General features: G+C 37.7%; 1 protein-coding gene across 6 annotated transcripts in view; it reads left to right on the plus strand.

Moving 5' to 3' along the window:
* Positions 1 to 27,318, plus strand: part of CSNK1A1 (casein kinase 1 alpha 1) — a 52,267-nt gene that overhangs the window by 4,331 nt on the left and 20,618 nt on the right. For 4 of the 6 annotated variants that reach the window (XR_001390903.2, XM_014786185.2, XM_014786186.2 and 1 more), the window contains exons 3-5: positions 20,198 to 20,324; positions 24,147 to 24,245; positions 26,621 to 26,704. Coding sequence is in view for 4 of the 6 variants with exons in the window: in XM_014786185.2 (XP_014641671.1) it covers positions 20,198 to 20,324; positions 24,147 to 24,245; positions 26,621 to 26,704 (310 nt within the window). In the remaining 2 variants the exon portion in view is untranslated. The remainder of the gene's footprint in view (positions 1 to 20,197; positions 20,325 to 24,146; positions 24,246 to 26,620; positions 26,705 to 27,318) is intronic. The other 2 variants (XR_001390904.2, XM_014786189.2) reach the window with 1 other exon arrangement.

Genomic DNA, 27,318 nt, shown 5'->3' on the forward strand with positions numbered 1-27,318 from the left:
AGCTCTAGATCAGCCGTGTGGCACCTAACGAGTGGTCTGGGGTCAGTCCTTTAACCTCTTTGGGCCTATCAGTTTTCTCATCTATGAAATAAAAAGGATTTTACCAAGTTAGTAATTTTCTAATTTTGTTGGAGTAGGGAAGGAGAGTGCTGGACAGAAAGGTTTAGGGTTTCCTACTCTTCTGGAAAAACAGTTCTGCCTACTGAGCTTTTCGGTAGGGTTTTGTTTGAACAAGGTTCCCTACTTTTGTCACTGGCCTAGTTATCTCAGAACTTTCAGCTCTGAAATTTTAAGACTTGTTTTCAGATGATAGTAGCTAGAAAGCGTTTCATCACAGTTTGATGTTATGTCTAGATCTTAACCTTTGAATGTTACTGTAGTAATGAGACATCATTCAAGACTCTTAAAAATGCTATCTGCATCAGGTAAACCATAGGTTACCATTTAGAAGGAAGTAAATTAATGGAATATACTTTTATAGGGAAATAATAAAGAAGATGGGAGGAGTATGGGAGAATTGTTGCCTTGTTTTTTTAACCACTTTTTTTTGTTGCCCTCTCTGAATATTGAGTATTCTAGAAGATATTTATAAAGTACTAGTTAATCCTTACTCTTCAGTGTTCAAAGCAGCTTAAATTTTAATCTTAGCTTTTTGGCACGGAGCATATATCCTGTAAATAAGTTCAGATGCTGTTATCAGAGAACAAAGATGACATCTGCAGTGGGTCTGTCTTTATTAGAGAGATACACATCACTGGATGCATGAGAAATGTGATTTTAACTCAGAGTAACTGAGTCTATAAAGCACTAAAGGTGCTTTATATTGACTTATAATGGATTTCTTATTATGGAATAATGTAATGATGCGTAGGTAGGATTTTTGAGCTGGATGAAACCTGAGAGATACCTGCCCAAACATCTCATAATACAGATTAGACTGTTGAATCTCAGAGGAGTTACTAGAGTCTCCTAACTCCCAATTTTCCTGTGAGCATTGTTCACCTTTATGTCAAGGTCAAATCATGCCTGCTCACGTACCCCACACCTTTTCATTTGATGCTGCAGAGCAGTACTTTGCCTCCTTCACTTTAGGGCATTTGGCCTCATACAGAGAAACTGAAAAGTCCTTCTATAAATGTAAGTAACCTATTTGTATTATTATTTAACTAGATGCTTATAATCCTTATTCTCCCTTTTGAATCCATGGGTTGCAGGATGAGAACTTTTGTTGGACATTATTAATTAGTATCTTAAATTGGACTTTGGCTTTAGTGGTTTTTAGAACTAGATCATTTTGTTTCAAAGTATATTTAATCTGTACCTAAAGTATCATTCAGTAAGGTTTTCTTATGATCTGTCAATGTTTAGTAAGTAACTTTAATGTCAAGAAGTCTATAAAGAGAGAAAACTAGAGTTTGAAACAAATGTTATAAACTTAATCTTTTCATTTAATCTTTCTGTTACAGTCTTAAAATCAGTCCTTGAGTTTAACAGAAGTTTTTCTGAGGTTAAATGGGTACCTTAATAGCTTTCATAATATAAATGAATACCTAGTTTAAATGATGCTTTATGTTACTGTTTTTGTTTCCAATACAGTCTCAGGTGGCTCTGGAAATATTGAATGACCAGTAATCACATAACATGTACTAATACTTGTCTTAAGGAGATTTTAAAAAAATGAGTTCTGATTTACATACAGTGAAATGCACAGATCTTAATGCGCCATTGAATCAGTTTTGACAAATAAATACACTGGTGTAACCCACAACTCCTGTTGAGATAAAGAATATTTGATTTTTTGTGTGTGTGTGTGTGAGCAAGATCAGCCCTGAGCTAACATCCGATGCCAGTCCTCCTCTTTTTTTGCTGAAGAAGACTGGCCCTGGGCTAACACCCGTGCGTATCTTCCTCTACTTTATATGGGACACCGCCACAGCATGGCTAGACAAGTGGTGGTGGTGTGTGCCCCAGATCTGAACCTGCAAACCCCAGGGCCGCTGAAGCAGAGCGCATAGTTAACTGCTGCGCCACTGGGCCGGCCCCTTGCTTTTTTTTTAATAACTACTAATCCTTGGTAAGATAGATTCTGTGACAACATAGGTTTTATTTATTATTTATGTGGTCTTTTGTATCTGAGTTACGTATTTTTTCTGGACTTTATGTTGATTTGTCCATATGCAAGGCTACAGGTTAGCAATGTGTTTATCACCATGAAGTACACTTAATAGACTTACCTCATAAAATAATCAGGTGGGGGTTGTGACTACTCACTGGTAATTGAGGTCTTTACCTTATTCTCTTCCTTTGAAGAACTAGAATACTGTAAGTCATCAGTGGGGTGTGTTGTTTTAATAGGGACTTTGGAAGTGCTGTACAAAAAGGTTTAATTGGAGAGTACATTCTGACCCTCAATATAGAGACAAATGGAAAGAGTGTTATGTTGCGAGTTGAGACTTAGGGTTCTGTGATGTCATTTAGATTTGAACCTAGAATGAATTCTGTAATTTGTAATGTCAGCTTTCATTTATAAAAGGGATTTTTGTAAGACTGACTAGGTCTTAAGAGTTTTTTTAACGCATTATATGAATTATTGGGATCAGTAGGCTAAATGATGCCTCTTTTATTCTCTGATGCAATAATGATTTGTTCCAACTTTAATGTGTAGTTGCCTTTTATTCATAACATTGATATGTACTATTGACATAAGTGGGTGGTTGGTTGAATTCAGTGTGGCTAAACATTCTTTTTTCCATCTATGTGCAAGAAAAAATATAAGAGTAGACTTATCCAGGTATTGCGCATGGTCTCGTTTAATTATTACAACAATCCTGTATTGGGGTTTCTTATAAAGTGTGTGAGTCAGAGTGATTAATTTGCTTAAAGTCACACAGCTAATGTGTTATTTGAATAGATGTTATTGCATCTTTTAACCAATGGTTCCCAAACTTTGCTGCACGTTGGAATCGTGTGGAAAACTAAAAAATATTGACACGGCTCCTAACCTCAGGTATTTTGATTTAATTGGTTTGGGGTATGACTTAGGCATCGCTAGTTATAAAAGCTCTTCAGGTGATTCTGATGTGCCACAAAGGTCAGGAACCACTGTACTGTACCATATTTCAGAGGTTAATAATAGTGTTTCCTGCCCACACCCACCAACCCCCATCTTTTCCTAGAACTACAACTTGAGACGGCTGGGTTCTTATTCACCATCTCCTATGATTTAGGAGGTTAATTCGGGAAATCTTATACCAGGAAACGTAGTACTGGAAAGTGCACTGTAATCCCATACAATCAAATGCTTTGATTTCTGAAAAGTATCTAAAACCAATATGTAAAATCATTTTCCTGTTCACATGTCTCAGATGCATTCCTACAGGAAAGCATTCTAGAAACTCCATTCTAGAAACTCCTTGAGGGAAAGAACCAGGTGTTGGCTGATGGAAATATCTTTTATGTTTCTTAGCATAGTGCTGGGTAAAAAGAAGGCACCAATGATTCATAATAAGGAAATCTGCTTTTATTTTATCTATGTTCATTTACTTTTTTAATGGAACCCTGTAGAAAGTTGTGGCTCCTACACATTTATAGAATTGCGTGCATGCATAGTTCCTCAGTTCCTAATGGGAATATTCGTCATCTCTGTAGTGCTTAGTATTTCTTAACTATTCAGCTGAACTCACCAGCTCGCAGCCACTTTACAAATGGAAATATGGCTGTACTAGTTCATTTAGCTTTTAAATGCTGGTGTAAAGATACTACCATGTCATTAAATGCTAATGTCCATTAATTTCACAGTAAAGGCTTGCTATTGTGGATGTTCCTCAGCTTAAGTATCTATTAGCATCTCTTAGTGGTGTTGCCTTTTGAATGTCTTGGTTCTAGTTCAGCAGCATCAGGAAGTTGCAACTTTTGTACTGGAGGATTTTTTTTTTTTTTACGAGAACAGATGGTGACAGTGGCTAAGCATACATAGTATACATCATCCGTATGTTTCATTTGTGCCGTCATTAAGCATGCAGTGGAGAAGTTTGCAAATTAACCTTCTGAAATTGAGGTTGTTTTGTATTTCAGCTTATCTGGAAGCTGCTCTAAGTACTTATCTGTTTCATTTCCCTAGACTACCAGACAGGTCTGTCCCTAAAGTGGCTTTATTGAAAGGGGAGTGTGAGATCTGGTTTAGAGCTGCTTTGTTTGTTGGAAAGTAGTAGCATGAAATTTTTGTAAGCTTTGTTTTAAGTTCCAGATTCTCCAACTCTTTTAGTTATATTAGAAGTGTCTAATACATTGTCCTTGGTAACAGTTGAGATAATGAAATTCTTCTAATCAGACTGGAGTTTATACCTGTACATAAACACCATTCTTTCCCTTTTCCATTCCTTTACTATGCTATTCACTATATATTCGGGTTACGTTGTTTTGTTTTTGGCTGTTCTAGCTTGATTGAAATTATTCTTACCACCAGGATCCACTTACTGAAATACTAGTGTTCTCTTTTTTGAACCTCCATAATATTAATACTTTGGATCCCTCTTAAAGGAGGGAGCACTGTTAGCTTCTGCTCTTCACGTGAAAGCTCTGATGTTCAAGAGTGTCTTGGTCAACTTAATGTACTTTACAACACCTTGTACAGTACCTTCTAGAGAATAAGCAAGCGTTTCTTTCATTCAGTCAACAAATATGTATAGGAGTGCCCACTGTGTGTCAGGTACAGTTTAAGATACTGGGCACATTTCATTGAACAGACAAAAATTTTGTGAGGCTTACATTCTTTTTGAGCATATACCATGTACTTGGCAAATAGTTGTGAATTTGTCTCTTGCTGAAAATTAGGAGGAAAGATGTCTAAATCTCAAACTGTGTGAGGACATGAATGTTTCTTTAACATCAGAGGGATAGTGTACTGAGTATGAGCCCCAAACAGTACCCTGAACCATCCAGAGGTTGCCTTGATTGGTCAGGTCAGCGAGAGACCGTTAAGGCTCCCTGGGGATCCTGCTTAGTCAGCATTTCTCAAACATTTAACCATGCATAGTAATTACCTGCAGAGCTTGTTAAAAATTCAAGTTTTACTCCCTTACCCGAAGATTTCTGTTTGACAAGTTCTGGAGTGGGGCCCAAGAGTCTGTATTTTTTTATTTTTTATTTTTTTTGTGAGGAAGATCAGCTCTGAGCTAACATCCGTACTAATCCTCCTCTCTTTTTTGCTGAGGAAGACTGGCTCTGAGCTAACATCTATTGCCAGTCCTCCTCCTTTCTTTTCCCCAAAGCCCCAGTAGATAGTTGTTATGTCATAGTTGCACATCCTTCTAGTTCCTGTATGTGGGACGCGGCCTCAGCATGGCCGGAGAAGCGGTGCGTCCGTGCACGCCCGGGATCTGAACCCAGGCCGCCAGTAGCAGAGTGCGAGCACTTAACCGCTAAGCCACGGGGCCAGCCCAAGTGTCTGTATTTGTAACACGTACCCCCAAATAATTTCTGCTAAAGACCAGAGGACCACACTTCAAGAAGTACTGTGCTGAGGTTTTGACACTCCATTGTATTGAGCTGTTGGGGCATAGTAACTATTTTGCTGAGAGAGCTGTGACTTGTAGGAAATGCTATTGTCTTGGTTGTTGCCATTTCATAATTGTTGGGCAACTGCTTTTTGTAGTAAAGGTAATCTTTATATTTGTGTAATGCTTTTCAATTTACAAATTTTACAGTCTCATTATTACAACACTTCTTGATAGGTAGATAAGCTATATTAAGAATGTTTGACCGGTGAGGGAAAATGGTTTATATGGATTCAGAGAGCAAGAAAATGGCAAAGCCAGGACTAAAACCTGTGTTTCAGCTGCTGGTCCAATATTCTTTGCACTATATTACATATATTGTGAACTTAGCTAGCTTCCCATTCTTAAATACACCTGCTGGTTTACTGGATTACTTTTTTTTTTTTGTGGCGGGGGCGGGGGGGGTGAGGAAGATTGGCCCTGAGCCAGTCGGTGCCCATCTTCCTCCATTTTGTGTATGGAATGCTGCCACAGCATGTCTTGATGAGCAGTGCATAGGTCCGTGTCCAGGATCCGAACCTGCGAACCCTGGGCTGCCAAAACAGAGCACATGAACTTCACCACTACGCCATTGGGCCAGCCCCTGGATCTCTTTTTAATTGTGTAGTTACTGAAGGGCATATTTTTATGAGTTATTACATAGTTCTGTATTATTAGGTCAGGTTTGCACAGAATTTAAATTTATGAATAGCTATTCATGTGTTTATTCATTGTTTTTTTTTCTTTCAGGTTGTATCTTTGCTTTCTAGTAGCTTGTGTTGCTGCTTCCATTTTCCCCTTTCCTGTATTTTATGTAACATTTCAAGCCCAGACCTCGTGTTCTTTCTTCTATTCTACTAAAAAAAATTATATCAGACTTTAGAGTCGTTCATTGTTTTTTTTTTTTGTTTGTGTGTTCATTTTCTTTGCTAATAGAATTTGAGTTAATTTTGTCGTTCTGTAACCTTTTCAGGTAGTTTTTTTTTAACTTAGAATACTTTGCTAAGCAGATTAACTACTGCAGAGTGTGGGAAAAAATGTTCCATACATCCAAAATTATTTGTTCTTTTAGGTCTTTATACATAAAACTATAACATAAGTGATCTTATATAGTCGTGCACTGCATAACGATGTTTTGGCTAATGATGGACTACATATATGACAGTGGTCCCAGAAGATTATAATGGAGCTGAAAAATTCCTATTGCCTAGTGACATTGTAGCCATCTTGACATTGTAAGTGCAACACATTACTTATGTGGTTTTGGTGTTGCTGATGTAAACAAACCTGTCATGCCAGTTGTGTAAAAGTATAGCACATACAATTATGTACAGTATGTAATACTTGATAATGTTAATAGATGACTGTTACTGATTTATGTATTTGCTATACTATTTATCATTTTAGAGTGTACTCTTTCCACTTATTAAAAAAACTTTACTGTAAAACAGTTATGCTATGTTACCACTGGCAGCAGCCTCATACATCTATCTCATGCTTACTGCATCTCTTGATTGCGTGTGTCATTTTCTCTTGTGCTTGTTTTGTTCATTGTGGCCCCTGAGCATATAAAATCCACTGCTAATGTTGCTGGGAAGAGGCCATGTTGAGTAATTGACCTGGAAATCAAATTAAAAGTGATTAAGGACTACGAAGGTGGAAAATCAGTGATGGTTATTGCTTGCCAGTCAGGCATGTCCCATTCCATCATAGCTACGATCTTGAAGAACAAGAAGGCAGTGATAGAAGCTGCTTGATTGAAGGCAACGAGACTAACAAAAATTTGAGAAGGGTCTATATCAGACATGGAGAAACTTCTAGTGACCTGGATTGAAGACCGGTCACAGAAGTGTATCCCTCTCAGTGCCATGACGATCACGGCCAAAGCAAAAAGTTTGTTTGCAATGTTGAAAGAAAAGGCTGGACCTGACTACGATGTTGAATTTACTGCCAGGTCTGGGTGGCTTAAATGATTCAAGAATTGTTTTTCATTATATAATGTGAAAGTGAGTGGTGAATCTGTGAGTCCTAATGTGAAGGCAGCTGAAGAATTTTTGGAAACTCTAGATAAGCTGATTGTTGAGGAAAATTACTTGCCAGAGCAAATATTCGATATAGGTGAAACCTTCCTATTCTGGAAACGGATGCCTGAAAAGACTTTCATCTGTAAGGAGGCCAAGTCAATGCCAGGTTTGAAGGCTTTTAAGGACAGGATAACAGTTGCTTGGGGGCAGTGTCACAGGCTACAAATTGAAATCCTTTGTGATCTGGCACAGTAAGAACCCCAGGACCTTTAAGCATATCAGTAAGCACACACTGCCAGTGTACTACAAGGAGCAGTAGAAAGTCATGGATGAACAGTTCCTTTTCCAAGATACCCTCCTGAATTGCTATGTACCAAATGGAGACATACTGTTGGGAGAAGAACATACCATACCTGTCAAGATTTTGCTTATTGTTGATAATGTTCCAGGTGATTTCTTTTGGTGATTTTCATCACAGTGTCAAAGAGGTGTTTCTCCCTCCAAACACTATCTCTTTGATTTGATCAACTAGTTACAGGCTGTTGCAACTGAGGGAGACACTGATGCCGTTCTGGAAGCATTACATCTATGACTGTATCAAGAACCTTGCCTGGAGGGCTGGCCCGGTGGTGCAGCGGTTAAGTGCGCGCACTCCTCTTTGGCGGCCAGGGGTTTGCAGGTTTGGATCCCGGGCATACACCGATGCACGGCTTGTCAAGCTGTGCTGTGGCAGCATCCCATATAAAGTAGAGGAAGATGGGCACAGATGTTAGCCCAGGGCCAATCTTCCTCGGAAAAAAGAGGAGGATTGGCATCAGATGTTAGCTCAGGGCTAATCTTGCTCACAAAAAAAAAAAAAAAAATAAGAACCTTGCTAGGGCTTGGGGTGATGTCACCAAGGAGTGTATGAATGGTGTCTGGAAGAAGAGTCTCAGGAGGTTCGTCCATGACTTCAAAGGATTTGCCAAGGATGGAGAGGTTGCAAAAATCAACAAGGCTGTGATTGAGATGGCAAACAACTTAAAACTGGATGTGGATGAGGATGACGTTGAAGAGCCCCCGAAGGTGGTTCCTGAAGAATTGACAGTGAGGAGTTGTTGGATCTGGAACAGGAATGCATAGCTGAAGAAGAGGCAAGAGAAAAGGAAACTGCAGAAGAAAAAGAAGAACCCAGAAGAAAATTCACTGAAGGGTTTAGCAGAAGTTTTTGCAGACCTCAACAAGCTTAAAAAGAAAACATGGACCCCAACACCTAAAGGTTTTCATAATTAGAGAGGAATGTTCATGGTGTATTATCTGGTTATAAACAAATCTATGATGAAAAAAGAAACCAAGCTAACCACCATGGACATATTTCTGAAAAGAGTGACACCTCCTCAAGATGAGCCTCTGGCAGGTCCTTCAGGTGTTCCAGAAGAAGGCATTATTGTAGGAGATGACAGCTCCAAGCATGTTATTGCTTGGAGACCATCCAGTGGTATGAGATGTGGAAGTGGAAGACAATGATGTTGATGATCCTGACGCTGTGTAGGCCTAGGCTAATGTGTGTGTGTTCGTGTCTTAGTTTTTAATAAAAAGTTAAAAAAAAAAAACCAATTTCAAAAACAGAAAAAAGCTTATGGAATAAGGGTATCAAGAAAGAAAATATCTTTCTACAGCTGTACAGTGTGTTTGTGTTTTAAGCTGTTATTATAGGAGAGTCAAAAAGTTAAAAAAAATTAAGGTTATAAAGTAAAAAAGTTACAATAAGCTGAAGTTAATTTATTATTGAAGAAAAAAATATTTTTTAATAAATTTAGTGTAGCCTAAGTGTGTAGTGTTATTAGTTTATGGTAGTGTACAATGATGTCCTAGGCCTTCACATTCACTCACCACTCACTCACTGACTCACCCAGAGCAACTTTCAGTCCTGCAAATTCTGTTCATGGTAAGTACCCTATACAGGTATACCATTTTTTATCTTTTATATGTATTTTTCATGGTACTTTTTCTGTGTTTAGATACACAAAAACTTACCATTGTGTTATAGTTACATACAGTATTCAGTACAGTCATGTGCTGCGCAGGTTTGTAGCCTAGGAGCAAGCAGTAGACTATTCTAGGTGTGTAGTAGGCTATACCATCTAGGTTTGGGTAAGTACACTCTATGAAGTTCACACAATGACAAAATCGCCTAGTGACACATTTTTCAGAATCTATTCCTGTCGTTAAGTGATGCATGCCTATAGTGCAAAAATTACCCTAAAGGAAACCATTTGATCTCTGAATGGTGTAGTAAGGGATATTTTGTAAGAAGTGTGTTTGATTTCCGTTATTTTCTTGTTCTAACGTTTTAATGTATGTGCCATATTTTCTTTTTAAGGAGTGAAGGTAAGCCACTTGAGAATTTGAAATTTAAGTCAGGAAGTCAGAAAGGGGGGCCTAATTTTGACGTTTTGGAAGTAGAGTAGGTGGCTGTAGCTTTGGACATGTTGAATTTAAGGTGAGAGGGTATCCCCAGCTTAGCTCTTGTATAGTTAAGTTAATGGAAAATAACAGAACTAAACCTAGGCCGGGGAATTAGGGCTGAGGTTAGAAGTGAGCAAGATCAGCATAGAAGTGATAGTGGAGAAAGTAAATTGAGAAGTGAGGACTAAACCGCTTGGTGGAAATTCATAGTTAGCAAGAGGACAGTTGGGATAATGAGCTGTTGAAGTTAAAGGAAGTCAGTTTTTAGGAGTAAGGTAATGTACATCCAAGAGATAGACAAGAAATGAGACTTTTAAAGAATTGGGGGTTTGGCTGGAATAGAGCCCAGTATACAGTGATGCTTAGTAAAGAATTGTTAACTCAATGATATGGTCTGAGGGCAGTCTGGTGAGGTGAATAAGTAAAATTAAAGGATAAGCAGAGGCTAGATTTCGTAGTTCCTCCTATATATAAAACTTTTGCTTTTATTTGGTAGGTGATGGGGGAGGGACATTGGTTTTCCTAGCAGAGAGATGGCGCAATGGTTTTCCTAGCAGAGAGATGGCGCAATGAAACCATAGAGGAGCAACTGGAATTAGGAATATTTAGGAAGCTGATGTAGTAATCCAGGCATCTTTCAAAATTTAGCCCAGATGCTGAATTTTCTAGGAAATCTTTCCTTTTATCTTTGAATAAATTGCTCCCTCCTCTATATTTTGTATTTATTGTTGCTTTTATTTATTTATTTTTTGTTTTTTTTTTTGTTTGGTGAGATCAGCCCTGTGCTAACATCTGCCAGTCCTCCTCTTTTTTTGCTGAGGAAGACTGGCCCTGGGCTAACATCTGTGCCCATCCTCCTCCACTTTGTATGGGACGCCGCCACAGCATGGCTCGACAAGCAGTGCGTTGGTGCGCACCCGGGATCCGAACTCAGGAACCCCGGGCTGCCGCCGCGGAGCATGCGTGCTTAACTGCTTGCATCAGCAGGCTGGCCCCTGTTTGTTTGTTTGTTTCTTAAGAGAAATAAGGTGAGTTTTACTTGAGCCAGAGTGAGGGTTATAACTTGGGAAGGCCTCAGAAAGTGTTCCAGAGAATCATCATTTTCGGTAGTCTTATATCTTTTTAGAACAAAGATACGTTAAACACACCCAGGATACATTTTCATCAAAGTTTCAAAGAGGCATTTAGTTGCAAATTAGCAGGTCAACATGACTCTGATGTCAGGAAAGGGACTAATCCTGGCATTGCCGGTAGGGTGTTAACCAATAGGGTGTAGGAGGGGAAGTATGCATTCTTATCTTAAGAGAGTACATTCTTTAACGGTTAAAGCAGGTGTACAATGTATGTTTGATAGGCCATAAGTCAGGCTTTAGTTCAAGCCAAATCAGTTTTGAATGCAAGTAGTTACCCCATATACCTCAACATGTGAAAATCTCTTGCCATTTTCCCCTTTTGGTCAATAATCTTTCGAGAGAAAGCATTGATGATCAAAACGTCCCTCGGTACCGGGTGGTTGCTGCCTGCCCTGGGTCCATCGTGTCCCCTGGTACTAGGCTTTTATTTCATTTATTTGCCCAATTAACCACGTTGGGGGAAGTAGTCAGATATAGTGGACAACCATGGAGGTGTATGTTAACAGGGGACGATGTGTTTCATCAATTATGTAGTTTGTCAGTTATTTTTAGATTAAATATTGTACAGGTGCTTTTACATGACTTCCTGTAGTTACGTTGTTTATAATACTGTTGCTTTTAAGTTGCGCTGGTCACATACCTGTTCTTCTACACCTTAAGACGTCTATAGCACTTATCTGCAGTATCAGACACGTGGTAGATACTTAGTAAGTGTTGAATCCGAGACTGGAGGGGCAGATTTTGTAAAAACTTTTTAACAGTTTTATTGAGATAATTTACATAAATAAAACCTCACCCATTTAAAGTGTACAATTCATTGGTTTTTAGTCTTTGTACAGAGTTCTGCAGCCATCACAATAATCCTATTTTAGAATATTTTCATCATCCCAAAAAGAAACCTGGAACCTATTAGCAGTCATTCTCCTTATCCCGCCAACCCGAGACAACTGCTAATCTACTTTCTGTCTCTATATATTTGCCTATTAGAAAAGATTCGATGAAGGCTTTATAATTGGTATTGTGAAAACTATAGGTATACTGTCCACTTCCCAGTGGAAAAGTACATTTTAATGCTTGTATCGCCCTAGAGCTTCCAGTTTTCCACATGCTGTCTTCCAGTATCACCACTACCAGTACTAGAGCAGTGACGACAAGGACTGACAAAAAGCAGATCATTTGTGATCTTTGAAATATAATTTTGAGTAGAATGATAACCATTTTACTGGGAACCAAGAGAAAAATGAGAGTAAGATGGCAGATATAACCTGGGTTTTCAACAAGTGTACTTGGTGCACAAGAAAATAAGGTCGTCTTGTCTCACTATGTACCAACCACGTTGGCTATTTTGTTTCTCATGAATATCAACCTTCAGGCACATGCCTAACCCCCATCCACCCCTTCACCCAGCCGTCATCTGCTGTGCTTCAAGAATCAACCATACTTGATCAGAGTAGCTTTCCCTAATGCCTCCCTCTAAAAGCTACATTGGGTCCCCATCATTTGTATCCTCTCAGCCCTGGTCTCACTGTCATCACATTTGTTATTTATTTATTTGCCTATACACACTGGGCTGTAAGCTATGAGAGCAGGAATTATTTGGTTTTGTCTTGTTAGCCACCATAAATATTGAACGCATAGATGAGTAGTAGCTTTAGTAATGGATAGTGATAAGTATCAAAGCACTTTTTTTTGTTGTTGTTGAGGAAGATTAGGCCTGAGCTAAGATCTGTTGCCAGTCCTCCTCTTTTTTTGCTAAGGAAGATTGGCCCTGGGGTGACATCCGGTGCCCATCTTCCTCTACTTTGTATGTGGGATGCCTGCCACAGCATGGCTTGATAAGTGGTGCATATGTCTGTGCCTGGGATCCAGACCTGCGAACTCCGGGCCCCCGAAGCAGAGCACACAAACTTAACCACTGCGCCACTGGACTGGCCCCTCAAAGCACATTTTTTTTGTTTTATGTTTTTATGACTTTTCAGGTTAAGGAGCATTTATGCATCTTTAAAGGCAAAGGGCAAGGAACAAGGAGACTGAAAAATATGAAAATGTTACAGCATAATTCATGGGTATAGGGATAATATTGTGAGCAAAGGATTAGTAGTAGCAGTTAGGAGAGGGGTTAGGATGAAGAAGGAAAACATCATCTTAGTTGACAGTGTTATTGCTGAGTAAAACATACACATGATGCCCAAGTTTTAGATCTTATTCTGCAGTCTTTTTACCTTAAAAATTGGTTTAGAGCAGTAGTTCTTTTTTTTTCTTTCTTTTTTTTTTTTTTTGTCAGCCCTGAGCTAACATCCGTGCCAATCCTCCTCTTTTTTTTGTTGAGGAAGACTGGCCCTGATCTAACATCCGTTAGAGCAGTAGTTCTTAACCTGGTTTAGGGGTATCCCCCACCTCTACCCTCCAAGAGGATGGTGAATTTGGATAGGGAAAAAATTAACATATTTTCATGAACCTCAAACTGGATCTAGCTAGCATTTCTTTCTATTATAAATGTAGGCAAGAGCCTCCCCACTAATTTTAGCAGTACCTATGGCTTTGTCACCAAGAGAAATCACAGATATTTTCATATCACATTGTTGTTGCAGGTATCTCAAAATATTGTTTACACTACAAAATTATAGTACTAATTAGACCTGCCCCTATATCTTATTATTTAATGCATTAATAAAGAGCATGTACATTACTATATCAAAATTGATTTTTTAAGTAATTTTATGGTAGCTGAATTTCTCTATAATTGGTTTCCTTTATAATGCTATGCATTATTTTATGCATTTAAAACATTCGGAGAGTGGGTCTATTGACTTCATCAGACTACTAAAGTGGCAGGGGTGGGGAGGGGAGGGAATCCATGGCACCAAAAAGATTTAGAACTCTTGGTGTAGAATGAGTTACTCCAACCACCCCCACACCCCACACTCCACTGCCCCTCTCCCCCCACCCCACCCCAAGTTGTTTGGACAAGTTCTTGGTCATTGTGGCTAAATACATTGGTGCAGGATTGCTCTTTTAGTTGGTAGATTTCCAATAGTTACTTCCTTTTCCCTTCGTATTGTTTTTCAATTTTACATTACTTCCATGCTTGTTAATGCCCTCCCCAGGAGTGTGATATATATATATTTTTTTAAATTTTATTTTAATTTTATTTTCCCCCCCCCAAACCCCAGTAGATAGTTGTATGTCATAGCTGCACATCCTTCTAGTTGCTGTATCTGGGACACGGCCTCAGCATGGCCGGAGACGCGGTGCGTCGGTGCGCGCCCGGGATCCGAACCTGGGCCGCCAGCAGCGGAGCGCACGCACTTAACTGCTAAGCCATGAGGCCGGCCCAAGGAGTGTGATATATTAGATATGTAATTAATATCTAAAAAATGTTGAAATCATCACATTATCAGAATTATTACTTTGATGCCCATACCCACAGCTAAAAACTGTGGTTCTTTTCTCAGTTACTTCATGTCTAAATCATTTGTCAGTGTGGAGAAATCAATCTAATCTGTATTTGTGTTTATGGTTCTAGTTGCTTGTATTCTACAGTATTTGTTTTCTTTATTAAACCTGATTCTCCAGTGTCCTGCAGTAGCCAGGTAGCAGCACTGAGTGTCTTTCTGTAGTGATAATGCTCCGGGTCCCAAACTGTTGCAAAGGTATTTCTGCAAGTTGTAAATCCAAAGCATTAAGGATAAAAATTATGTATTACCTTTTAAAATCTGATTGTATTTTAAATGTGAAATTACAAGAGAAGGATAGATTGATGCTCTTACATTTTTGTTGGCAGGAGAAATCAAGTTTAGATCATTAAATTCTAGATCCTTGTATTCAGAGTAAAATGAAGCCCACAAAATCTAAGGAGCAAATGTGAACGGGGAAGCTTAAGGAGAATGATAGTTACATGGCAATCTTGTTTACCAAGAATTAATACAAAACCAGGAGGTAACTCACATTTACTCTAGTATCTAGTTCTCCTTCAGAAGGACTGAGGAGTTACCATGAATCAAAATGTAGTCAAACCTGTCTTGCCTTATTGGTTCTGTTTTCATAGTAAGATGGAGCTTAGTGTAAGTACTGACAGTTTTAGGTTAAAGTGTCTAAGACTCAAGTTCATAGATGCCTGCATCTTCCAGAAGTAATCAACAAATGAATGTGGTACCAGAAGGATTGGTGACTTAGGACACTCAGGAATTTAAATTGAGAATAGAGGGGTTGTATTGTGGTTGAGAGTGCCCTACTGTTAGAATCTGATAATTGGAGGAGAGGGGGAGAAGGAAGTGCCTTTCTTAACTGCCATAAATGAATTATTAACCCCAACACACACAGAGACACCAAAAACAAACACAACAAAAAAGGGAAAAGAAGCCAACACGGGATGATTTACAATGAGAAGCAGGAAGGAAAAGGGTATAGGAAGAGATAAACAAGAGTTGCCTGTAGGTAATTTCTTCAGTCCATGGTAGTTTGGGCGCTGTTTAAGGAGTATCTATAATTTTAAGAATATATCTTCTATTATGAATGGCAAAATTATACTGTTAAGAATGGTACACATAAATATTAATGTATAGAAACATTGAAAGGAATTTGGACAAAAGAGAGCAGGGTGGCTGGAACTATTAGCAGTAGCAGCCTAAAGGGGGGAATCTGAGTTAATTCTTAGAGTTTAGCCAGATTTTACTAGACCAGGTCCTTATTTTCACTCTCATAAAAAGGAATATAAAGGTTGGATGATGATGTCTTACAAGAGTCTAAGTTTGATAGACAGTGTCTTGAGAATGTAGGTGCTATGAAAATGGGTATATTATAGCACTGATTCAGTGCTTATACTTTATAGTTATTCAGTGAAGACTCTGACATTAATAGCCTACAGATGGGAAGATAAATGGCATAGGAAAAGATATTTGCTTGTTAAAACTATTGCTTTTAAACTTTTATAATTATTTGGCTTATTTGAATCAAAGATGAGTAGATGCTTCTTGATGACTTTATACTTTCAAAAGTGCAGGGAGTGTTTTTGTATTCCTTGTTTTGTTTTCCTCATCTGCCAAATCAAGCACTCTCTACCCTGTTATAGTCTCTAATATGGCTTTTCATTCTTTAATTCAGCAAATGGTACTGAGCATTTCTTGCATGTAAGGCATTGTGCTGGATGCTGGAAATAGAGTTGTGAACAAGACACACACAATGGCTACCCCTATTATATTGGTCAGGATTTTCCAGAAAAACAGAACCAATGGAATGTACACACACATATAGACAGAGAGAAAGAGATTTATTATAGAGACTGGCTCACATAATTATGGAGGCTAAGTCCCACCATCTGTGGTCTGCAAGCTGGAGGCCCAGGAAAACCAGTGGTGTAGTTTTAGTCCAAGCCTAAAGGCCTAAGAACCGAAGGAGCCAGTCGTTTAAGTTCTAGTCTGAGTCCCAAGGCCTGAGAACCAGGAGCATGGATGTCCCAGCTCTAGCAGAGTTAATTCTCCCTTCCTCTGCATTTTTGTTCTATTCAGGCCCTCCAGCTTGGAGAAGTTGATCTTCTTTACTTAGTCTGTCATTCAGATGCCAATCTTTTTGATTCAAATGCTAATCTCAAGCGACACCTTCATAGACACACCCCAAAGTAATGTTTTACCCGCCCTCCCAGCATCTCTTAGCCCAGTCAGGTTGATGCACAAAATTAAACATCGCACCTGTCAAGCTGATAGTCTGAAGGGGAGGACATACAATAAACAAATATCTATTTTTCTGTTGTTGTTGTTATCCTAGTCATAGGGATGGAACATATTTGGGTGCTTTAATCAGAACTGCATACTTATGATAATTATACTGATTTATTGTTCTTAGAAGTCCTTAGGCCTTATAGTGTTACCACCCAATGTGGGGCCTTCTGCTCGCCACAAGACATGCCAATAGTTAAGAGGCAAGGTGGTAGGAGAAAAAGGACGTTTTTGTTACAGCTAACTAGCAAGAGGGAAGATGGCTGACTCATGTCCAAAAGAACCACCTTAAGGGGGCACGAAATCTTACAGCGGTTATATAGGCCATTGGGTTATTGGGGAGGGGGTTAGGAATGTTGACCTTCTGGTGTTACAGACTGGGAGTGCCACACCAGACCTTTCAGTTTTCACTGATGATGGCTATCAGCACAGATTCTCTGTTGGGGGGGGGGGGTCATCACATTCCTGAGGAACTCAGAAAAACAAAGTTATCATCTTATCGCAGCTGGGAGGTACATGCACAAGCAGGGGTTGTAAAAATCTACAGAGCAGTCAGATCTCCTGGAGGGTGCATATCCAGCTGGGTTAGTTTGTCAGAGGTCATTCAAAGTTACAATAGAGTTTTTCTTTTCTACAGTATGGCTTCCCTTATGTCAGTCTTGTCTTGAGCCGGTATCAATAGCAATACTTAAAATATTTCATTTCAGTCATTTTATTTCTTTTCTAAGATATTTCCATTTTCATAAAGAGATTTCTCAGAGAAAAGAAACCGCTACTTCACATCTCCACCTATAACACCTCTAATTGGTCCCCATGTCATTGTCAATCTTTCCCCTACTCCCCGATTTCCATATTGCATACCGATGCCAAGGCTGATCCTAAAACGTTGATTTAATGACATTGTGTCCTAGCCACACACTACTGATAGTTCCCCCAGTTATTTATTTATTTATTTATTTATTTATTTTTTAATTATTTATTTATTTATTTTTCCCCTAAAGCCCCAGGCGATAGTTGTATGTCATAGTTGCACATTCTTCTAGTTGCTGTATGTGGGACGCGGCCTCAGCATGGCCGGAGAAGCAGTGCGTCTGTGCATGCCCGGGATCCGAACCCGGGCAGCCTGCATCGGAGCGCACGCACTTAACCGCTAAGCCACGGGGCCGGCCCCCCCCCCAGTTATTTATATAATTTAAAACTCTTTAGCCAGGCATTCAAGAGTCTAATATAGCCCCAAACTATCAACCAAACTTGACTCTCCCCTCTATAGGAGACCGTGGTCTGTTCTTGAGCCTGCCTAGCACTTTTCCTATCAAAATATCCCTGACTGGTAACAGCATTTTCACAAGGCTTTGGGCAGATTTAGTTCCTATTGATCTTTTGGTTTTCTGAATTCTGTCAGCTTTTTTTGTCAGCCTCAATGACTTGTGCGTGTATCATCTTACATTTCTACTTTTTATGAGTGTTTTAATTTTTTAGCTAGATTTAGTTTGGATATGGGTTTACAGGAAAGGAGATGAGAGCAAAGAGATGGACCTTGCCTTCTCTTAGCATCTTCAGACCTTAAGGTACTTTTTTTTATGCTTTAAGTAAGTAATGATGGTTTTATAAATTGGGAACTCATTCTTCAGCCCACTTCCTGATTGGTCAGGCAAGACTAAGTTTAAAAGCATTGATTTGAAACAAATGGAAAATGAAACCCCTGCACTTGTTTTTTTTTTTTTTTTTCACTTCCATCCATTAAGTTACTTGATTCTTCTGCATGTTTTCAAACTGTTAGGAAGAATAAGGTCCCGGTCAAACCAGAGTTCTTTTCTTAATCTCATAGATATTCAAGTACCTACATTGTACACATCTATTTACCACAGTGTACTTAGTAGCAATACCTCTTGTACTCACATAAAAAATGTCTGAAGATAAGACCTGAGTTTCTAGGCTGAAGGCATCTAGAAAGTGGAGAATAGAAGTGAGTTTGTTTGTTTGTTTGTTTGTTTATTTATTTATTTATTTATTTATTTATGAGGAAGATCAGCCCTGAGCTAACATCCATGCCAGTCCTCCTCTTTTTGCTGAGGAAGACTGGCTCTGAGCTAACATCTATTGCCAATCCTCCTCCTTTTTTTTTTCCCCCAAAGCCCTAGTAGATAGTTGTATGTCATAGTTGCACATCCTTCTGGTTGCTGTATGTGGGACGCCGCCTCAGCATGGCTGGACAAGTGGTGCATTGGTGCGCGCCCAGGATCTGAATCCGCGCCGCCAGCGGCAGAGCGCGTGCACTTAACCGCTAAGCCACGGGGCTGGCCCCCCTCATTGCCTTTTGATCTTTCACTCTCAACATAAAATTCTAGGGAGCATATTCATTGTATCTAAATGTGGGACCACACCTATGTAGTTAACTTTGCATTTTCTAGAAAAATATAATTATTAAAATATTAAATCCTCATACTTTTCAAATATGGTAAATTTTGATATCAGTTCTTGTTGGAGTTAACAAAGAAGCTGCAGTCTGGCTTTTAAAATAGCTTGTGCTTTTTGTTTGTTTTGTTAACATTTTAAATGTTGGCCAATTTTCATTTTAAGCAGAATTCGTAATCTAGGTAAGTTTGAAATAAAAATGGTAGTGTTTATTTCTAGGAAAGTCCCTTACCAGAATTATAGGCATATAGAAACTTGAAATCATTTATTGCAGTGATTCCCAGTCCTTGGAGTCTGAAATTAGCAGTAGATATTTCTTGAGTTATTGGGGACAAATTGTATATTTATCCATGGTAACACAGCACTGGATAATTAAAACATGATTCCAATCAAAAGTAAATGTCATCTTTGTGGTAATACTGGTTATTTTCTGTAATCTGAAACTAAGCAAAAATGTGACTCCTTTTTTAAAAAAGGACAAGGAGTTATTGATTAGCTACAACTTGGTAGGAAATGGGACAGGAGTTTAATAAAAGGGATCTTTGCCTTCTGAAACATTTTAGAATGACTGATATAGTTTCTTTCATTTCTTCAATAGGAAATAAAACCAGTTGAGATTAAGAAACTTGCCCAAAGTCACAGGAATCAGTGGCGGATACGGTATAGAATTCAACTGCCCTAGAAAGAGAACTGTTAAGACTGCCATGCAAGTTCCTTCTCAATAGGACAATGGGGTCACTTGACAGGAAAAAAAAAAGTCTCCTTACACTTATTTTGTGTTGGGCAATGTAGTTAGTCAGTGGGTTCATCATCTGAATAGAGGGAAAACTATCTTATGCTTAGGGTTTAAGAATTTTTAAAATTTGGCAATATTAAGTGATAATTAACTTTTCATAATGCCCTCCCTTCTACTTTTCCCCTTTCGTTAGGTGGTATGGTCAGGAAAAAGACTACAATGTGCTAGTCATGGATCTTCTCGGACCCAGCCTAGAAGACCTCTTCAATTTCTGTTCGAGAAGGTTCACAATGAAAACTGTACTTATGTTAGCTGACCAGGTACGTGAAATTTTAATGAAAATAAAAACTGAGAATACTACTGTTCACCACTATTTAACAGTAATTTAAATATTTATAAACCAGAGTATTATAATCCTATTTGTTACTATTTAACCTTAGGATTAGCAAAAAAAGAAAAAAAGATGATAGTATGGTATACTCATTCAAGTGTAGTACTATAATATGACTTACAGATGTTTTCCTATGGATATGGGACAAAACGGATTATCTTGGTTTATTACTCACCTGTAGACTAGTAGTTTTCAAGCTGCTCATCAGATGGAGTGTATTTGTTTTAGTGTTGAATATAGCAGGTTTCTTTATAAGATTTTGTTTGAAGAAAGGGTTCAGTGTATATAAGTATAGATAAATATATACAGTCATGTGCCACATAACGTTTCTGTCAACAAGGGACTGCATATACTGGTCCCATGAGATTAGCACCATATAGCCTGGGTGTGTAGTAGGCTATACCGTCTAGGTTTGTGTGAATACACTCCATGATGATTGCATAAGGATAAAATTGCCTAACGACACATTTCTCAGAACGTATCTCCATCATTAAGTGATATTTGACTGTATATTGGAATTTTGGTTAAATTAAGCAAATTGAATGCTATATATTATGTGTGAGACCCTAATGAAAGCTATATTTTTGAGGAAAATAAGGTACTGAAATAGTTTAAGGAAGAATTTTTGACCAAATAAATGCTTCTTGTGAAGCAATAGATTCTCAGCCGTTGGTAGTATTTAAGCAAAACTAGGGAAATTTTGGAGATGTCATGAATTAGATTCATGCATTGGCTGGAGGTTAGATTACAGTGTTTTAAAGCCAGAGCTTAGATTTTTCGATCTTAAGAAAATAAGAAAGAAAATTAGTTTTAAAGAATTTTAAGATGGGGGAATGGGGTCAGGAACAAGCCTTGAGGAAACAGATAATACGGTAAAAGGTAATAGGTAAATGTCAAGGAATTTATAATTTTAAATTTTGGTCAAGGTACCTTTAAGGGCAGGTATATGTTGGAAATGCTTCAAGGCAAACTCAGTGTCTTTCTAAAAATGCTATGGAAGAGAATGACATTTTACAACTTAGATTGGATGTCATAATAAAGTAAAATGAGGTGATATACAGAACTGGCATTTAAGGTAGAAATTTAGAAAGTATAAATTCAAGTGATTAGAAAATAGTGCTCATTTTCTGTAATCAACACCATGTATTAAGCTTAACATAATACCGCTGAGTGGCTCAAGCAAATATTATTAGCAAATGATGGTGTTCTATTTGTGGCACGTTACGAACTCGGGTATTAAAAGGTTAAAAACCATTTAGTGTCTTTTAACTAACATGTGAGTGAATTCTAGTAAAAGTTTGTATTCTGTAGGCCTAGTAACACATAGGCATTCTTACAGTGAGCATTTATTCGGGACCTACCACTGTACTTACTTAGCACTGGGGGTGCAAGGAAGAATAGGAATTAGTTCCTTCTCTCTAGAAACGTAGAGTTGAGTAGAGAAAAATGGAAAAATACAGTGTTTAAGATTCTGTGATAGAAGTTTATATTGGGTGCACTGGTAACATAGGAGAAAGAATGTACTTCAGGAAAGAGTGTTGCAAGAATGCGTTTGTTTAAGGAGGTAACAGCTAAGTCTTGCTCTGTAGATGATAGGCAACACTTGAAGTAGTTTGTGCCGTTAACTATCTTTTGCCTGACCTTTTCCCAGTGAGTTAATAATCACAGTTTAATGATGGGTATTCCTTACCTAGGATAAATACATACATTAAGTGAGCCAAATGTTTTAATTCCTTTAATGTACAAGGTGCTGCTGTACTTAAAGGTGGTATTTGGACATTATATACATCTACTTCCTTGTAAGTAGAAATAGTTTAAGCCAGGGATTACAGATTTAACTTCAAAAGAACATTTGTCAGCGCCAGCCTGGTGGTGTAACGGTTAAGTTCCCATGCTCCTGCTTCAGCAGCCCAGGGTTTGCAGGTTAAGATCCTGGGCGCGGACCAACAGATGCACTGCTTGTCAAGCCATGCTGTGGCGGCATCCCATATAAAGTAGAGGAAGATGGGCACGCATATTAGCTCAGGGCTAGCTAATCTTCCTCACACACACATACACAAAAAGACATTTGTCAAGGTAGAGGAGTAAGATTTAGAATCTGTATATCCATGGTAATAAAAGCTCTGGGGAAAATGGGGACAAACAAAAAATAGAATCTTGGCACATACTACTGAAAGAGCAAGAACATATGGGTAAAAAGATCACGTCGGCAGTCTTTGGATGTGCAAAACATTTTCAAATACAACTTCTAAGTATTTTACAGAAAAGGTAGACATTTGATAATTTGAAAATTAAAACTTACAGAAGAGGTGCCATATATAGTTGACACATTTTTAAAAATTTAAATCTTTACACAACTGACAAAAGATTGTCTATTGTATGCAATGGAATTCTTAAAAATTGATGAGAAAAGGACAAGCCGAAAGAATAATGGACAAAGAGTATAGATTGACAGTTCATAGAATAATAAATCTTATATGGTCAGTAAAAATGAGCAGATTTCCAAGCTAAGCATTAAGACCAAGTACAAGTGAGGTCGATACCTGTCAAATTGGCAAAATATAACTTTGCTAGCGGGAAAAAGAATACTCTCAAATACTGTTGGAAAAATGAGTTGTTATAGCCTATTTTGAAAGGCAGTCTGATGGCACCTATCAAAATGAAATACGTACATACCCTTCAACCCAGGAACTCTCCCTGTAATTGTATGGGATGTATTGCCCATAGAAATAAAAGCACTAGAAGATAAGGATATGTTTAAGTATATTAGTAGCATTATTGTTTACAATGGGAAAATACTGGAAACAATGAGAATACTGTGAGTTGGGAGATGATTGGGAAAAACTTAAATCTATGCCACAGACTATTTGTAGCCATTGAAAAGAGGACCAAGACCTATGCTATTTGACTTGGCAGAATTTCCAAGAAATTGAGAGCCGCTTGTTAGAAAGACATGTTTACTATTCAGTTTTTGAATATGATTATATAATATAAATGTGGAGAAAAAACATGGGCGAGTCCAAAAAGCATGCCATAAAGGAAACCCAGCATGTGTATGTTCCCATTTACATAAGAGTTATATGCTTATGGTGCTAACAATTTCCAGGAATGTTTGGGATATGTTTAGTTAAACAAGCATACAAGAATAAAGTGAATAGAATGCTTCTTTTTCAATTTAAAACAATAACAATGACTTATAGCTATGTCTGTCAATTGGTCATAATTCCCTATTCCCAAGTATATGTGTGTGTCTGACTTTATGCAGTGTGTATTTAAGAGCATGGAAATAGATCTGGGTGGTGCCAGGTTGTTTTAACACAGGTTACCTCAGGGGACATAGAATTGGGTGATGATTTAGCTTTTACTTTATATAATTTATTACAACAACTGAAACAATTCTAAATTTATTACTTTTGTAATTTAAAAATTGCAGACAGCAATTCTTCCTGTCACGTTAGATGCTGTCATGTTTATAATCATTAACACTGGAAGAGCAAGCCAAAGGATGCTACAGGTTTGTGCTTAGATATCCATCAATTTAGAGAGAAAAGATATGCATCAGTCTAGGGATAAATGGAGAACCTGCTTGCCCTTTCCGTTTGATTTTGTCTACCACTGTCTTTGTGAATTCTATTAATAAAGTTATTAAAATATACTGTGATCTTAAAAAATAATTGAGAAATAATGTGTTGCTTTCTTTCATTACTTAATTCAAATGACTTAATTATTTCTCCCCTTTTTTTTTTTCTAGATGATCAGTAGAATTGAATATGTGCATACAAAGAATTTTATACACAGAGACATTAAACCAGATAACTTCCTAATGGGTATTGGGCGTCACTGTAATAAGGTTAGTCAAATGTTCTTTGCATGAAAGAACAAAGAGTAAAAACTCCAAGAATTGCTTTGGTAAACTTGCAATCTTTAAAAAGTCATAGTAAATTGAATTTGCTGTTGATAATTGCTTTAGAAGATTGTGCTAGAAGGATAATTGGCTAACTCGATTAACTTAGTAACTTGAAAGAAATTCTCTCCAACTTACCCACCAAGGTTATCTATATGGAAATATAAAATTCCCAGGAGCTTTAAAATGAAATGTAATATCTATGTTAACTATTCAACAGTTGTATCTGTTTTTCATTCATTCAAATAGTGAAAAACCCCATATACTTTTCTTCCTGAATACTAAAAATCAGATTTTAACCTTTGTCTCTGAAATGTGGGTTTTTGCAATATATGTGCTTGTGCCAGCGTGGGAACCACTGACCCATCTGTCACCATGGCGATAACATTTGCTGAATGAGCTAGTTGATAATGAGAATTCTTCAGTCCTTGGATTTGTTTATTCAAAAGGATAACTTCTGGGCCTTCTTCAAAAGTAGTTGACAGTTTCTTACTTGGGTGCCAAGTTGGGTGGATTCTCCACCCCTCTTCCCCCTTTCAAAGGAAAATACAGACAAGTGAAATGAACATTTATACAACAAAATTAGTATTCTTTGAGTTCTCAGAATGGTTGAACTAATGGGGCAATTGGGTTTTAGCTAGTGATGCATGATTGCAGTTAGAAACTAATTGTGTTGAAATTTTTTCTGCAATGATTAGTTTTATTGAGTGAATTGCTTTATTTATCGATTCAATGTTGAGCTCGGGCAGACAGGCAGCATTGGCAATGCACTAAGCATGTTATGATCTGATGACCTAATAGAAATTCTCAACTTCAGGACAACTTGGGGGCTTTTTTGTTTTTTGTGTTTTTTTGTTTTGTTTTTGCAAGGAAGATTCCCATTTGTTTAATTAAACCATTAGTGAATGTTTGGTGTTTTTAGGTCTAGCTATAAATGTTTACCTTTGTTTGCCTGTATGAATGCCAACTTGGAGCCATTACCATTAGAACTGGTGTTGTTAATACATGAGACATTAATGTTGGTCTGACCAAGTTTTAGGAAATTAAAATTTTTGTTGAAAGCTGAGCTTTAAATAATGAAAGGTGTTTAAATCTACATATAACTTACCTTGCCATTCCCAAATTACATCTTTTTTTTTTTTTTTTTTTTTAATATTATGTAGGTTCTCTCTTTGAAACGTCCAGGTTCCTAATTGTTATTGCAAAACCTGGTAATTGAATTGAAAAAAAATTACTGGTGTTAATTTTTTGGGCAGTTTTGTCAGTTTGACCCTAATCTTTTGACTGTTTCCTAGCCCTCTCCTTCCCATTTTCTTCCCACTAAAGACCCATTATCCTGCTGTGATCCGTGTTCTGCATGTTGACATTGCAGTACATGGTTTTTGCCTTAAAATTAAATGCTGACCTAGATAATACCTCTTTGCTTCCCCCCTCCCCTTTAAAAATAGCTTGTTAATCACATGGTTGTGTTAGGAAATCCAAATTGCCCAGTGATGAAAACCTTTTTAGGATCTTGTGTCCTCTTCAGAGATATTAAAAAGAAGATTGTGGAGCTGCTTGCTGTTATACAGATTCAGAGAGACTCAGGGGTAGAAGCGCAGTGTTTTACTTAACTAAGATTCAAATTCTAAATGTTGTTGAACATTTTAGATTAGTGTTTTGTTTATGTAGTTGGTTTTTAGTGTTTTCTGTATTATAGTTTGAAAAATGCCAGTTATATGAAACTGGATTCCTTGGTCAGCTTGTTCCAGTAGTTTTCTATTCTTGGGGAAAAAAAAGTTTTGGGGGGCTTGTGAGGTTGATTTTTAAAGTCAAATTTCTTATTTGGAAAATTGTTCTGAATTTGATATTTAGGAGTAGCAACTCCAATCTTTGCTCATCTCGTCCAGTAATCAGCCCTGCATGCTTATGAAAATAAATTTTAAGGTGACTAAATGCCTTCTACCTCTTCCTTACTGAAGATTTTTTTCCCCTGTACAATCTTTTGGGGGAAGGGCAGATTGTGGTACTAAAGATTGCAGATCCAAATTCCCTGTTTTTAATTAAAATTAAAGAGCCAAATGTCACCATTGCTCTCCCTGTTTCAGGCAGTGACACAATATAGTGGCATTAAAAACCTGAGTATTTTCCAGAATTTAAATGTTCTTGAGCATGTGATTCTTATTTGGAAAACTGAGAAGCTACAGTGCTTGGTGGAAGAAGGATGGCATTTGGCTACCCTGTTCTTTCTCTAATGCCTCGGTGTTGCCTGTCTGCGCCGGCCATTGTTGCAATGTGAGCAATACTGTTTGATGCACTGCCACCCTCTATTGTCTGTTTAGTGTTTAGAATCTCCAGTGGGGAAGAGGAAAAGAAGCATGACTGTTAGTACTTCTCAGGACCCATCTTTCTCAGGATTAAACCAGGTCTGAAACTGTCTCCTATTCCAACCTCAATCCCAAATTCATGTGCTTTTCTTTTTTATTGTTTTATTTTGATTATTTTTGTTTTGTTTTAATTCTGGAGAATATAGATCTTGCTCTAGCACCTCTTACGTTGGCATTATTCAGACATACTTGGCAAACATAACATTACTAAGGTTTCTTTGTGGCTTTTGCTTAAAGCTTGTAAAGTTCAGAGAAAACATAAATGAAAACAGGATTATGTTTATATGTCTAATATCCACATGAGGAAATAATATGCTGGTCTAGTATTGAAATTCTTTACCTAATGGTAAATTTGAGATAGACTATTTAGTTTTTAAAAATGTATTTGGAGTTGCAGAACTTAATGCATGAAATACATCTAAATTCAGTTGCATCAGTGCTGTATGATGACTATATTCTGCCTCAACTCTCTTCCCCTTCCCTAATGAACTTCAGATAAGTGTAGATCAGATTTCAGATCTAGTGTTTCTAGAATTGATTTACCTCAATCAGTGAATTCTTTCAGTTTCAACCAATGGCATAAAATGCTTAAAGAGCACTATGTGCTCTGAAGCTATAAGACATTTCATTCTAACGATATAGCAGTAACATAA

Source organism: Ceratotherium simum, chromosome 4 (assembly GCF_057802395.1).
Source record: "Ceratotherium simum simum isolate JZ-2026a chromosome 4, ASM5780239v1, whole genome shotgun sequence".
Lineage (NCBI taxonomy): Eukaryota > Metazoa > Chordata > Mammalia > Perissodactyla > Rhinocerotidae > Ceratotherium > Ceratotherium simum.